The sequence below is a fragment of the Pyrenophora tritici-repentis genome, chromosome 10 (genome assembly GCF_003171515.1).
Source record: "Pyrenophora tritici-repentis strain M4 chromosome 10, whole genome shotgun sequence".
In the NCBI taxonomy this organism is placed as follows: domain Eukaryota; kingdom Fungi; phylum Ascomycota; class Dothideomycetes; order Pleosporales; family Pleosporaceae; genus Pyrenophora; species Pyrenophora tritici-repentis.
The window spans coordinates 3,971,471-3,984,481 of record NC_089399.1 but is presented as its reverse complement, the minus strand read 5'-3'; the positions used below and the strand labels follow the sequence as shown (position 1 = coordinate 3,984,481).

The window sequence follows — 13,011 nt, the reverse complement described above, 5'->3', positions numbered from 1 at the left end:
ACGAACGGGCACAAAATCGCTTTTCGCCGACGACTGACGTCGACGTATATAGTCCAACAGTCGCTCCCTCGCCGCCTGGAAAGATACACGACTGCGCTTACATCTGCCGACACGTGCGACAGTCTTCCGACCTTCACCCTCGCCCTCGCCCCGTTACGAATACGCCCCCGACACGCTTTCGACGAACAAGGCGCCCAAGATGGCTGACAGCTGGGAGCAAGAGGAGGAGAGGCTCTCGCAGCAGGCGCAGGGCATGAATCTGAACCAGACGCCGACTTTTACGCCTGGAGCGCAGTCTTTTACCCCCGGCGCAAGTGCATTTGTGCCAGGTCAGGCCTACGGTGGCTACCAGGGCTACAACCAGTATGGCCAGCAGCAACAACAGCAGTACGGGGGTTACAACCAGTATGGCGGTCAGGGCCAATACTACCAGCCTCAGCAAGGCTATCCACAGTACGGACAGCAATATGGTGGTCAACAACAGGGCTATCCCAACTACGGCCAGCAGTACCCGGCTCAACAGAACTTTCAGCAGCAACAGCAGCAACAAGGCCAAGCGCCTGTACGGATAGCAAAGCGAGGCGATTCCGACATGGCAGCTTCTGAGAGCGCAGCAGCCGCCCCCGCTGAGGCCAAGAAGGAAGCGCCTAAGGCAAAGGTTTTGTCAATCGGTGGCGATGGCGCGCCCAAGGCAAAGGTACTCTCCATCGGCGGAGACACCACCACACCAAAGGTCGAAAAGACAGGCGGAACCAAGGTCCTGAGCTTGGGCACTCCAGCTGCCCCATCTGCTGCCAAAGAAAAGGCGGAAAAAGAAAAGGGAACAGTGGATGCTGGGTCCAAGGTCACGGCCGCAAAGGCCATTGAAAAGACAGGAGAGCCCACCCCGGCATCTGCCGGCTCTGGCAGGACCTCACCAACACCATCATCGGGCCGTAACAGCCCAACACCCAAGGAAAAGGCCGCTGAGAAGGCGGCCGCCAAGGCACAAGACATCGAGAACGAGGTGGCCGAAGTCGTCGACGAGGCTACTCTTGCTGAAATCTACGGCAAAGAGCATGTCAACATCATCTTCTTGGGTCACGTTGACGCTGGAAAGTCCACCCTCGGTGGCAGTATCCTCATCTCAACGGGCATGGTAGATGAGCGAACCCTCGACAAGTACAAGAAGGAGGCCAAGGACGCTGGTCGTGAAACCTGGTACATCTCATGGGCGCTTGATCTCAACAAGGAGGAGCGACAGCAGGGTAAGACTATTGAAGTTGGTCGAGGTTTCTTCGAGACGGAGAAGCGCAGGTACTCCATTTTGGATGCTCCAGGTCACAAGACCTATGTGCCCAACATGATCAGTGGCGCTTCGCAAGCAGATGTCGGTATTCTTGTCATTTCCGGACGAAAGGGAGAGTACGAGACTGGTTTCGAAAAGGGTGGTCAGACCCGAGAGCACGCTATGTTGGCCAAAACACAAGGTGTCAACAAGATTCTCATCGTTGTGAACAAGATGGACGACCCTACCGTCGAATGGTCCGAGGATCGTTTCAAGGAGTGCACTACCAAGGTTGTAGCCTTCTTGAAGGGTCTTGGATACAACCCAAAGACCGACATTAGCATGATGCCAGTCAGCGCTCAGACTTTCACGGGTATCAAGGACCGTGTTCCAAAGGTGAGATGAATAATAGTTTATGTGAAGCACAGACTGACTATCGCCTCGTAGGAACTCGCACCATGGTACGACGGCCCTTCTCTACTCGAGTACTTGGACAACATGCAGGCGCTTGAGCGAAAGCTCAATGCTCCTTTTATGATGCCCATCGCTGCCAAGTACAAGGACATGGGTACCATGATTGAAGGCAAGATCGAATCTGGTGTCATCAAGAAAGAACAAAAGTAGGTCCCACTCATACCAGAGGTGTATCTAAGCTTGCTGACAATACAAGGTACCTCATGATGCCCAACCGACAAACTATCCACATCTCTGCTTTGTTCGGTGAACAGGAAGAAGAAATTCCCGGCGCCATGTGCGGCGACCAAATTCGCGTGCGAATCCGAGGTGTTGAAGAAGAAGATATTCTGCCGGTAAGCTCTTCTCGCCATTTTCAAACGACATTCACTGACATGAACCTTTCAGGGCTACGTCCTCTGCTCACCAAAGCGACCAGTTCACTGCGTCTCGCAATTCGAGGCGCAAGTCGTACTTCTTGACATCAAGTCTATCCTTACTGCTGGTTTCAACTGCGTGCTTCACGTTCACGCCGCACAAGAAGAGGTCACCATTACAGCACTACTTCACAAGCTGGAGAAGGGCACAGGACGACGATCCAAGAAGGCACCAGGGTTCGCGACCAAGGGCATGAGTATTATTGCACGATTGCAAATCACTGGTACCGCCGGAAGCATTTGTGTAGAGCGCTTTGAGGACTACCCACAGCTGGGACGATTCACGCTCCGCGACCAGGGTCAGACGATTGCTATTGGAAAGATCACCAAGCTCATCACAGACGAAGCTTAAGTTGTGGAAAAAGTAGCGCATGAGTGGGGTTGGGGAAACTACAAGTACAAATAGTGCTTTGAGGTTTGATACCATGCCACATGGGGGCTGATGGCGTTCTGGACGCAAATGGTAGCGTAGATATATCATCTAAAACTATATGATTGCTATTGTTCTCCACCCTGCGTTGTATAGCCGTACTTAATATACCGGGTACCGGGTTGGAAGTTATGCCGGCAGTTCTTGTTTCGCACCTTTCGGCTAGAGTGCTAAAGTATTAAGGTGGACAAGCCTTTTAGTGCTGCAATCAATGGTAACCTTAATTCAGTTGCCGTCTCGGGCAAGTTTCAAAGGCACAATGTCGGCTTAACTCTGGCCCTAGACTAGGGACATGGAAGACTTGGAACCATTTCGTCGAATCACATGATTTCGCGATGCTTTCCAGTGAAGAAAAGTTGAGTGGCGCTTTCGCTGAGAAGTCATAAACTCGCTGCTTACGTCATCCACCTCCGCGGCCAACTCATGCGACGATACCAACATTCACACTTCCACAGCCATCCTCAACCCACCCAAACACACACGCAAACCCCACACCGCACCACAGCGCCTGTCGCACACCTCCCCCAAACCCACCACCCAAAATGCAGGGCTTCAACATGGGCCGATATTACCCTCCCGACGCCACCAACCCGCCAACCTTCAACTCCTCCTCCCACCCCCTCGGCACCCGCGCCCGAAAACTCCCCCAAGGCATCCTCACCGTACGCTTCGAACTCCCCTTCGCCGTCTGGTGCAACACGTGCAAACCCTCCGCGATAATCGGCCAAGGCGTACGTTTCAACGCCGAGAAGAAGAAAGTGGGAAATTACTACAGCACGCCCGTGTGGAGTTTCCGGATGAAACATTCGGCGTGCGGGGGGGTGGTGGGAGATACGTACGGATCCGGCGAAGAGCGAGTATGTTGTTTGTGAGGGGGCGAGGCGGAGGGAGTATGGGGGGTATGGACGATGAGGGTGGGGAGGGGGAAGGCAGGTTTTTAACGGAGGAAGAGAGGGAGAAGAGGAGGGGGGATGCGTTTGCGGGGTTTGAAGGCAAGGTTGAGGAAAAAGGGGTAGAGAGGGAGTTGAAAGAACGGGTAGAGGAGTTGTACGATATAAGTGAGGTTTGGCGCGATCCGTACGATGTCAACGCTAAACTCCGCGGCGAGTTTCGCAAGAAGAGGAAGGTATGGAGGAAAGAAGATAGACACAAAGAAGGTATGCAAGAGAAATTCAGCCTGGGGCTGGATATCGCAGATGAAACAGAGGGCGATCGTACGCGCGCTGCGCTGGTGGAATTTGGCGCCGCTGGTGGTGACGCCGGGACTTGGAAACCACTATTCAGTGATTCGACAAATACAGAGACAGCGGTTGAACCGGTTCAGAAAACGAAAAAGTTAAAAGCAGAGGCCAAGGCGGAGGAGAGTCGGTTGGGCTTGCAGAAGAGGCTTATTACTAACACTAAAGCGGCGGTTGATCCTTTTTTGCTGAAGGATGGTGGTGGTCGGGCGAAGGAACGTGTTAATTTGGGGATAGTGAAGAGGAAGAGAGAGGGGATAGAAGGGGCTGGAGCTTCAGCCATTCCGCCTGTTGCTTCGACTGCGAAAGCGGACAAGGAAGGGACGAGGAAGAAACCGGATATTATGGCGGCGTTGGTGGGGTATGATTCTGATTGAGCTGGCCTGGTCTGGTGCATGTCAGATTGGTGTCATACCGTACTTCACGGGGTCGTGGCTCTAACACGCATCTTGGTTTGCTCGCGGGGCTTACCATCTCGACCCACGCGCTTGGTTGATCCAGCACACCCGACGTATTGAGGACAGCCCTATCCTAACCTACGACTTCTCAATCACACGAAACCGTTTCCGGTCGGACGAAAACCCCCCACTATCCTCGCCTACCCGCTTTTAGGCTTCTTCTTTTGCATGTATACTGGCGTTTGCGTGATTTTAGTTTAGAACAGAGACGATACCCCATTTTCTTTGTCGTTAGCAATAATCACTATCATGGCGAATTCGCCGTTTGGAAATTTGACGTCTTTTGTCTGCGTTCTCTGACCTGTTTTCAGTTCTTGGGGTGTGGAAAATAAGGGATTGACGGTAGGTTACCGCGTATGTCTGTCCACTAGCAGTTGGGGAGGAAGAAGAAGAAGCGGGGATTAAGGGGAGCCAAAGTAGCAGGAATAGAACGTGTGTGAGATGTATCAATAATTCGAACAAAAGATGACAAAGATGACAAAATCCAAGAAATTAGCAGGATGAAAAAAACAATCGTGGTATTCGTAAAGACATCGACAACAGAAAACACGAAACAGAACCGCTAACTATGTTAAAATAAAAACAAACGGTCTATAATGCAAAGCATAAATTCGTCATCACACATCCCCCTTTCCCATCACCATCTCATCTTCCCCCTTACCCCATCACCTCCTCACTCCCCCACACCCCCCAACCTCCCCACCACCCGCCCAACCAACGCCTCCACACTCGCACTCTGCAAAATATCAAACACACTAACCCCCACCTTTGTCTCCCTCGCCAACCAATTCTTCAACTCAACCGCAACCAGCGAATCCGTTCCATACGCCGCTAACTCCCTGGCTGGATCGATATCACCCACATCCATCATGAGTGTGCGGGAGAGTTTTTTCAGCAGCGCGGCGAGAATGAGGGATTGTGCTGTTTCGGGGGAGGGCGGTGGGGAGGTTGATAGGAGGGATGATAGGGGGAGTGCTGTGATGGTGTCCGTGGAGGAGGAGGTGGAAGTGGCGTTGTAGTGTTTAAGATGCGGACGTAAATACCGCAAATGACTCAACACAGGATCCCTGGCGAAAAACGGCATCTCATCCCCCCTCGCCCCCATAGCAGCAGCAACAACATCATCACCATCAGCGTCAGAATCCAGCCCTGTAACAAGATGTCCCAGCATAGGTTCCCGAACCCCCAATTCCATAAGCGCTAACATCTCCCGCTCGCTGATATGTTTGAATCCTTGCACTTTGACTTTCTGGCCCGCACCTTGCTTCTCGACTACGTAGCCCACGTCGCTGACGATGCCGACGTCGATGGCTGTCGCGGGCAGGCCGATGTGGTTCCGGTATTTGGCTAGGGCGACTTGGTACGCGCAGCCCGCGGCGTAGTTTGCCTGACCGGGGTTACCGATGAAGGAGTGGAGCGAGGATAACAAGATGAAGAAGTCGAGGGGTTGGGAAAGCGTGGTGTCGTGGAGGTTTTTTGAGCCGTAGACTTTGGGGAGGAGGGTCGAGGTCCATTGCTCGGCTGTCATGGTGGTGAAGAGAGAGTCGTGGAGTGTCATGGCGGCTTGGATGATGCCTTTGATGGGCGGGAAAGTTTTCAAGGTGGTGGTGAGTTGGTCGGATAGCGAGAGGTGGTCGGATATGTCGCATGCGAGGATGGCGGTGCGGATATGCGACGTGTGCAGGGTGGAGATGAAGGTTTGGGCCGAGGGCGAGGCGGCGCCCGAGCGGGAGAGGAAGATTAGGTTCTTTGCGCCGTGTTGGACGAGCCATTGGGCTATGCTTCGTCCGAGGCCGCCGAGACCGCCGGCGAGAAGATAGGAGGCGGATGGGTCGAGGGAGATGCTTGGGGGTGGCTTTTGGACGACCTGGGGTATTGTTAGTCATCTCGAGATAAAATGAATATGGTGAAGGATGGCTTACCAGAACTTTATCATCTGCCCTGGGAACCATGACTACCTGGCTTCCGTCCTGAACCATGTGTATAGCTTCTTTCAAACTAGACCAAGGCATAGCCTTTACTGTCTGACGTTGAATCATCTCTCCCGTCACCGCAACATCCATTGCTTCCTGGAATACCTCCGCAGCGACCTTGGGCTTCCTGCTGTAAAGAAGCCCAATATCTACAGACATGAAAGAGACACTGCGCTCGAAAGGTGCCATCTCCAATCGGTCTGTCCTCTTTGTGTGGAGATCAACCAGTCTGCCAAATGGCGCAACGCAGCTGAATGTCGCCTGTAGTGCCTCACCAGTCATGGTGTTCAAGACCACGTCGACGCCACGACCCCTTGTTGCTCTCCGAAGACCTACAACAAACTTGAGGTCATAACTGGAAAATATACAGGTACTTTCGATACCATATATCTCTGTGAGAAATGTCTTCTCCTCTTCTGATCGCACCGTCGCGAAGATCTTGGCGCCCTTGTTCAGGGCAATCTGGATTCCAGCTTGGCCTACAGCATCGGCAGCCTCATGTATGAAGACAGTTTCACTTGTCTCCAAGTGTGCAACATAGCTGAGGGCATATTGCGCCGTAGCATGAGCCACTGGTAACGTGGCTGCGACTTCAAATGTGACATGCTCGGGAATCTTGTGAGCGAATGTTGCTGGCAGGCGGACATGTGTGGCGAAAGAGTCTGGACACCACGCTACGACACGACCACCTACTGCAAGGTTGTCAACATGTCTTCCAGTCTTCGTGATAATACCTGTACATCCTTGAGCGAGCTTGCCGGTCGAGTGTCCGCCATTCAGGATCCCAACATCCTGAGCATTGAGACTGGTAGCGTGAACTTCGATCTCGACAAAATTTGCTTGCAACGGCCGGGAAAAATCGATATCTTGATCAAAAACAAACGGGCCTGTCGCACTAGTATTGGATGAACTGAGTTTCAGCGGCCGACCTTCTTGCAACACAGTCTCCAATTGCGGTTGCAGCTTTCCGGCATCAGTACGAGCGACCAGGAATTGGTTCAGCTTCTCGGCTGGCAGGGCGCGCTTGATGTGAAGTACACCGCCTTGCTCGACGAACTCGCTATCTGCGAGGCCAAAGCGCTGACCGGGCACGAGTTGCTTTTCGTGCATGTTGAAGAGTAACTCGGCAACTTTATGTGCAGGTAGTCTCTCCTTGGCATCCAGGTCAACAGTGACGCAAGAGAAGCCTTCGTTCTCAGCGCGGAGAGTTCGCGCTAGACCTTGGAAGACGGCAAGCTCAGGACAATCAACATCCGAGGATGCAGCGCCGCGGGTAACCCAAACCAGACCCGATGATGTCTCCGCGATCTTCTGAAGCCTCTTCATGTCGCTCGAGGTAGGATTAGCGAGAAGAGACTCTTCAAGCTCGACGAAGCTGATGCAAACCGTCCGATCGAGGTTTTGGCTGTCGATCTTTGAGAGTGACATGAGCTGTGTTTGGAGACCAGCCCTCTCCAGTCTCGACTTGAGGGCCAATGGCATATCCAATCTTGTCATCCTGATGCGTGAGTCGGGGCATAAGATGATGAAGCGAGGACGTTCGGGTGGCGTGATCAAACCATTCGATACAACAGGTTTTGCTTCAACGGCAGTAGCAATCATGAGTCTGGTACCTTCTTCAAGCGGATCAAGCACGTCTGGACTACTAGCTTGAAGACTGCTGAAGCCCGTGGAGTGGAGCAGATTCTCCCACTGGGATTCGGTGAGCAGAGGACCACCTGTGCGCCATTCTTCGGATGCGTTCCACCAACCCGGAAGGGTACCGAAGATGACTGACGCGGCAAGAAGACGGTTTGTCATCTCCAAGAGGATGAGTCTTCCACCTGGTCGGAGAAGCTTTCGAGCATGTGTCATGGTGCGGTGCATGTCCGAGGTAGCGTGAAGTACATTAGCTGCGACGATAACATCGTACGATGCAGGCTTGAAGTCTTGGGTTTCAGGATCATGCTCAACATCCAGTTTCTTAAACTTCATGAATTGGGAAAACTCTTCAAACTTCTCGGCAGCGCGCTGGAAGAAGTAGGACGAGATGTCTGTATAGGTGTAGGAGCCTAAGCGGGGGTAGGCTTGCGATTCTTCACGCCCACTTAGACCCCTGAGTGTTGGAACCGTTGCTCCGCCAGTACCGGCGCCGATCTCAAGATAGTCGAGATTGGGGTACTTGTGGGAAAGCAGGGATGTGTAGCGAGAGATTTGTGCATACGTGTTGGGCATACCTACGGCAGTGGTATAGTAGTCCTCGAGCAGGTTCTCGTGTGTCATCAATGCTAGAGGCTCTACCTCTTGTCTAAACACGGCTGGGAGGGCTTCACCCACTCGTACAAGTAGCTTACCATCATAAGCTGTCTGATGGTTGCGGTAGTGTTCCACCAAAGCTTCAAGCTTCGATGCAACTTCTGGCGTATGAAGCTGCTGCCACTCTTCGGTTTGTTGAGGATGCGACTTATTCAACACAGCTTCCCGTAGCTCGCACAAGTTTTGGTAGAACTTCTGATGATGTGGTAGCATACCAGCCGCTTCTTCTTCTGTCACCTGCTGTAGAGCTTTGTCGATGAAGTAATATGAAAGTAGCTCCAATTCTCTCACAGTCTTTGGTCGGTCGTCTGGTCGCGGCGCTGCTTGGAGTTCCCGGTTGAGGTGTTCACGATCAATGAGCTCAACATCCGGTTCCCACACTGGTTTGTAGCAATGCTTCGGCGATACCTGGGTTTTGCTAGACTCATTGATAGTGTTGATAGCCACAAATTTGAAGCCATCCATGAGTACAACTGGTTTCGACGTGATCGGGTCTATCGCGAAGATATCGCCAGTGGCCTCTCTTGTACCGAATCGCTCAGCCTTGACTAGCACATTCAGACGATCGCCGATTTGTGCTGAGATGTCTGCTGATACCGATATTTCCTCTATGAAAGTCGGTACCATGGCGCCCTTGAGTTGGACAAGATCGGCACCTCCCAGCGCGGCCAACCCTAATTGCAAAAAGGTATCCAAGGTAGCTGGATGTAATAATCGATCATGTTCGAATTGTTTGGGATTCACAGACTTTGTGTCTGTGACTTCAATAACGCCCGTGGCCTGGTTGGGATATTTGGGATCGATGCTGATGTTCTGAAGGCCCTGGAACATGGGCCCATAAGATAGACCTATGGAATCGGCGGTACTGTAGAACTTGTCTGTCTCCAACTTTCTTACGCTGGCAGAATGTGCCGATGTCCATTTCCTGAGGCATTCCCCGACAAGCTGGTCGTCTGTAGCGGTTTGATCTGTTACTGAAAGAAGGCCGTTGCAGTTCTCCACCCAACCTCCTTCAGTTGTGTAAGAATAAATGGTGAACTCATGCCACGCATCCGAGCTTGAACGGCTGGTGTTTGAACGACATCGCATGGAAAAGGATGTCTCCACGCCTTCGTCCGAATCCGGTACAACGAGTGCTCGTGAAATATTAACCTCCCGAAGCCGGTACTCCCCAACGGCAGTGGCACCTGCAGGCAAAAAAGTCGATGGCGAGATAACGGACATCTGCCGACAAGCCTCAATAGCCATGCAAAGAAACCCACAAGCTGGGAAAAGTATGTCACCCTGAACCATGTGGTCGCTGAGCCACGGCTGTTCGCGCAACCGCATGAAATTCCGGAACCTGGGTTCCATGGGGTTCCAATCAATGGCAGGTGCACCCAATATGTCGGTGCGAGCGAACTGACGAAACCGGTAGTCACGACTTAACCGTGACTCGCACCAGTAGCTGCGAGTATGGTTCCAGGTGTATTGCGGTAGATTGGTCAAGACGGAGAGCGGCTGTTTGGGTTCGCTGGGAAAGTTGATTGCATGTAGATCGACTGGGTGTCCGTAGGAAAATAGTGACCCTGCTGCATCTAGCGCTGTGACGTTCGCGGGCTTGTTTCGAATGAGTGTGGAGAAATACTGGATATGTGACTTGTTACCAGCCATATTCTCCAGAGTCTCTTTGACTGGAAGCTTGAAGAGGGCATGCGGTCCTACTTCAAGCAGAATGTCGGCACTGGGCGTACCTTCACTGGGGTTCGATGTGCATAGCTTCTCGAGCGCTCCAGCAAAGCGGACACTTCCTACAAGATTGGATACCCAGTACTCGGCGCCAAGGCTGGTCTGGTCGACGATGTTTTCAGTGACAGATGAGAACATGGTCACGCGTCCATCAGTATTTTGTACTGTGACCTGCGCCTCCTGAAGCCGAGAAAGATACTCTTCCGCGATGACTTGCATGTGATGAGAGTGATACGCCGTGTCTACTTGCAGCGCCCGAGCGAAGATGCCTTTCGCGTCCAAGGCTTTCTGCAAGTTGTTGATGGCATCGACGTCGCCGGAGATTGTAACACCTCGTGGACTATTGACACATGCCACGACTACTTTGCCAAGGCTGTCGCCTAGACTATCAATCTCGTTGTTGGCCTCGTCTTCGGACAAGCCGACCGCCATCATGCATCCCTTGTAGCCCATGCCTTTGACCTTTGGCGACAAGGAGCCACGGAAGAAGGCGATAGTCATGGCAGACTCAATATTCAACGCACCAGTAGCGTATGCAGCGGCAATCTCACCACTGGAATGACCAACGACGCTTTGTGGTTCGATATTCCACGTCGCAAGTAAGTCAACAAGTGCAATCTGGAGAGCGGTACATAGTGGCTGACTGTAAGTTGCCTCATTGACTCTTGAGGTATCTTTGCCTTTGAGTAGCTCTTCCATCAGTGACCAATCTGCCCCCAGGCTTGCGACGACAGTGCTGCATCTCTGCAAGCTCAGTCTGAAGGCTGGGTAATGTAGTAGCTCCCTGCCCATGCCCCACCACTGCGCCCCTTGGCCTGTGAATATAAAGGCTATTCGGGGTGATTTGGTGGTGCTACTGGAAACCGGGCGCACGTGTTGCAACTTCGTCTCGAGATCAGACTTGTGTGTTGCGACGACGGCAGCGGTATAAGAGAAGCGAGTGCGACGCTCACAGAGCGTGTACGCAAGGTCGTCTAGAAACTGGTCTTCGTTGAACACCTCTCGTACCTGAAGATGGTTGATAAGCGCTTGAGCCATCTGTCGCACACTCCGCTCATCATTGGCAGACTGTAGGAAGAGTCGTGGTCTTGGAGTAGCAACTGGACATGAGTCGTTGACAGGGCTGACGAATCCTGAGTCGTTCCTGCTGTGACTAACTTGACGATGGTAAAGTTGAAGAAAATGATGTGCATCATCAAGAATGATGTGGGCATTGGTTCCTCCATAGCCAAACGAGTTGACACTGGCGCGGCGCAGACCGTCCAATGGCCACTCCTTTGGCTCCGTGGGAACCTCAATCCGCCATGCTTCAAAATCAATGGCTGGGTTGCCCCGTTGAAACCAGAGGTTTGGCGCAATGATGCCTTTCTCGACGCTAAGCATGGCTTTCATGATGCCAGCTATACCGCTCGCCCCTTCCAAATGACCAATATTCGTTTTTATGGAACCAATGGGAAGGGGTATGGCTTCCTCGGTTGCTGCAGCCTTGCGACACGGGCGGCTTGCTGCAAAGACATCGCCAATTGCGCCACTTTCTATGGGGTCGCCTGCAGCCGTTCCCGTCCCGTGTGCCTCGAAATATCCCGTTTCGCTTACGTCGACGCCCGCTGCATGATAAGCTGAGCGAATGAGGTTGATTTGAGCGTCCTTTGAAGGCATGGTGATTCCCGGCGTTCGACCGTCGGAGCTGGCAGCTGTGCCACGTATAATGGCTCGGATGGGATCGTTGTCGCGCAATGCTAGGTCGAGCGGCTTCAGTATGATTACACCGATACCTTCGCCTCGTGCATAGCCATTAGCTCGGTCGTCAAATGCGTATGAAATTGAGTCTGGACCCAGAAAGTGCATGTCGCTCATTTCTGCTTGTATGTCCGGGCTCAAGATGAGGTTACTACCCCCAGCGATTGCCATGGTACTTTCTCCTGATCGTAGACTCTGGCATGCAAGATGCACAGCAACAAGTCCACTACTACAGGCTGTGTCTATGCTTATACTAGGGCCCTTCAAGTTGAAGAAGTGGCTCAGGCGGTTGGAAAGCATTGTTTGTGATGCCCCTGTAGACTGATATTTGGGAGCCAGCTCCACATCTCGCCGTTGCATCTCCTCGTAGTCCTTTGTGAAACATCCGATATAACATGATGTTTTGGACCCTGATACTCTGGAAAGCGGCGCTCCCGAGTTTTCTAGTGCCTCGTAGGTCACCTCAAGCAGTAATCGCTGCATGGGATCCATAGCCATGGCCTCGGCCGGCGAGATGGAGAAAAAGGGCGCGTCGAAGAGGGAGACATCTTCCGTAAGATAATGGCCTCCGCGGTTGTTGCACTTGGATGAAGTTAATCAAAACGGACCGAACTCGGTATGACGCGAACTTACGGTTCCATAACGATCGCCGTCGGGATTGTAGAACGCCTGAATGTTGAAGCGATCCCCAGGAACTTCTGTACGAGCCGACCTCCTGTCCATCAACATATCCCATAGCTTGTCGCCATTTGTGACGTCGCCAGGGAATCGGCAACCAAAGCCTACAATGGCGATAGGCATTGGCTTTGTGTCTGAAAACACCATCGTGGCCGTGTAATCGTGTGCTGGGATAAACCTTGCTGCGGCCTTGATACGAAAAGTGCAAAGTTAAAAGTAGGGCCATGTGACAGTTATCTACATGCCGGGTATAATGAATAAGGATTCGAGCAAGGCGACCCGTGCCAGGTGATATAAGACTATCTCGACAGTGG

The 13,011-nt window shown here is 52.5% G+C and overlaps 3 protein-coding genes across 3 annotated transcripts; 2 read left to right on the top strand and 1 right to left on the bottom strand.

The window, feature by feature from the left end:
* Positions 1-199: 199 nt before the first annotated feature.
* Positions 200-2,509, top strand: PtrM4_053610 (TEF1, Translation elongation factor EF-1alpha (GTPase); the record flags this gene model as incomplete). The annotated part of the gene is made up of 4 exons (XM_001937103.1): positions 200-1,663; positions 1,715-1,887; positions 1,938-2,076; positions 2,129-2,509. The coding sequence occupies 4 exons, from the start codon at positions 200-202 to the stop codon at positions 2,507-2,509; spliced, it is 2,157 nt and encodes a 718-aa protein (XP_001937138.1).
* Positions 2,510-3,129: 620 nt separating this feature from the next.
* PtrM4_053600 (DUF572 domain-containing protein) lies at positions 3,130-4,202 on the top strand (the record flags this gene model as incomplete). The annotated part of the gene is made up of 2 exons (XM_066105007.1): positions 3,130-3,318; positions 3,534-4,202. 2 exons carry the CDS (start codon positions 3,130-3,132, stop codon positions 4,200-4,202), a joined length of 858 nt encoding a protein of 285 aa, XP_065959571.1.
* Positions 4,203-4,475: 273 nt separating this feature from the next.
* PtrM4_053590 (Polyketide synthase module protein) lies at positions 4,476-12,844 on the bottom strand (the record flags this gene model as incomplete). Its single annotated transcript, XM_066105006.1, has 4 exons — positions 4,476-4,506; positions 5,489-6,150; positions 6,206-12,601; positions 12,653-12,844. The coding sequence occupies 4 exons, from the start codon at positions 12,842-12,844 to the stop codon at positions 4,476-4,478; spliced, it is 7,281 nt and encodes a 2,426-aa protein (XP_065959570.1).
* Between the last annotated feature and the right edge of the window lie 167 nt (positions 12,845-13,011).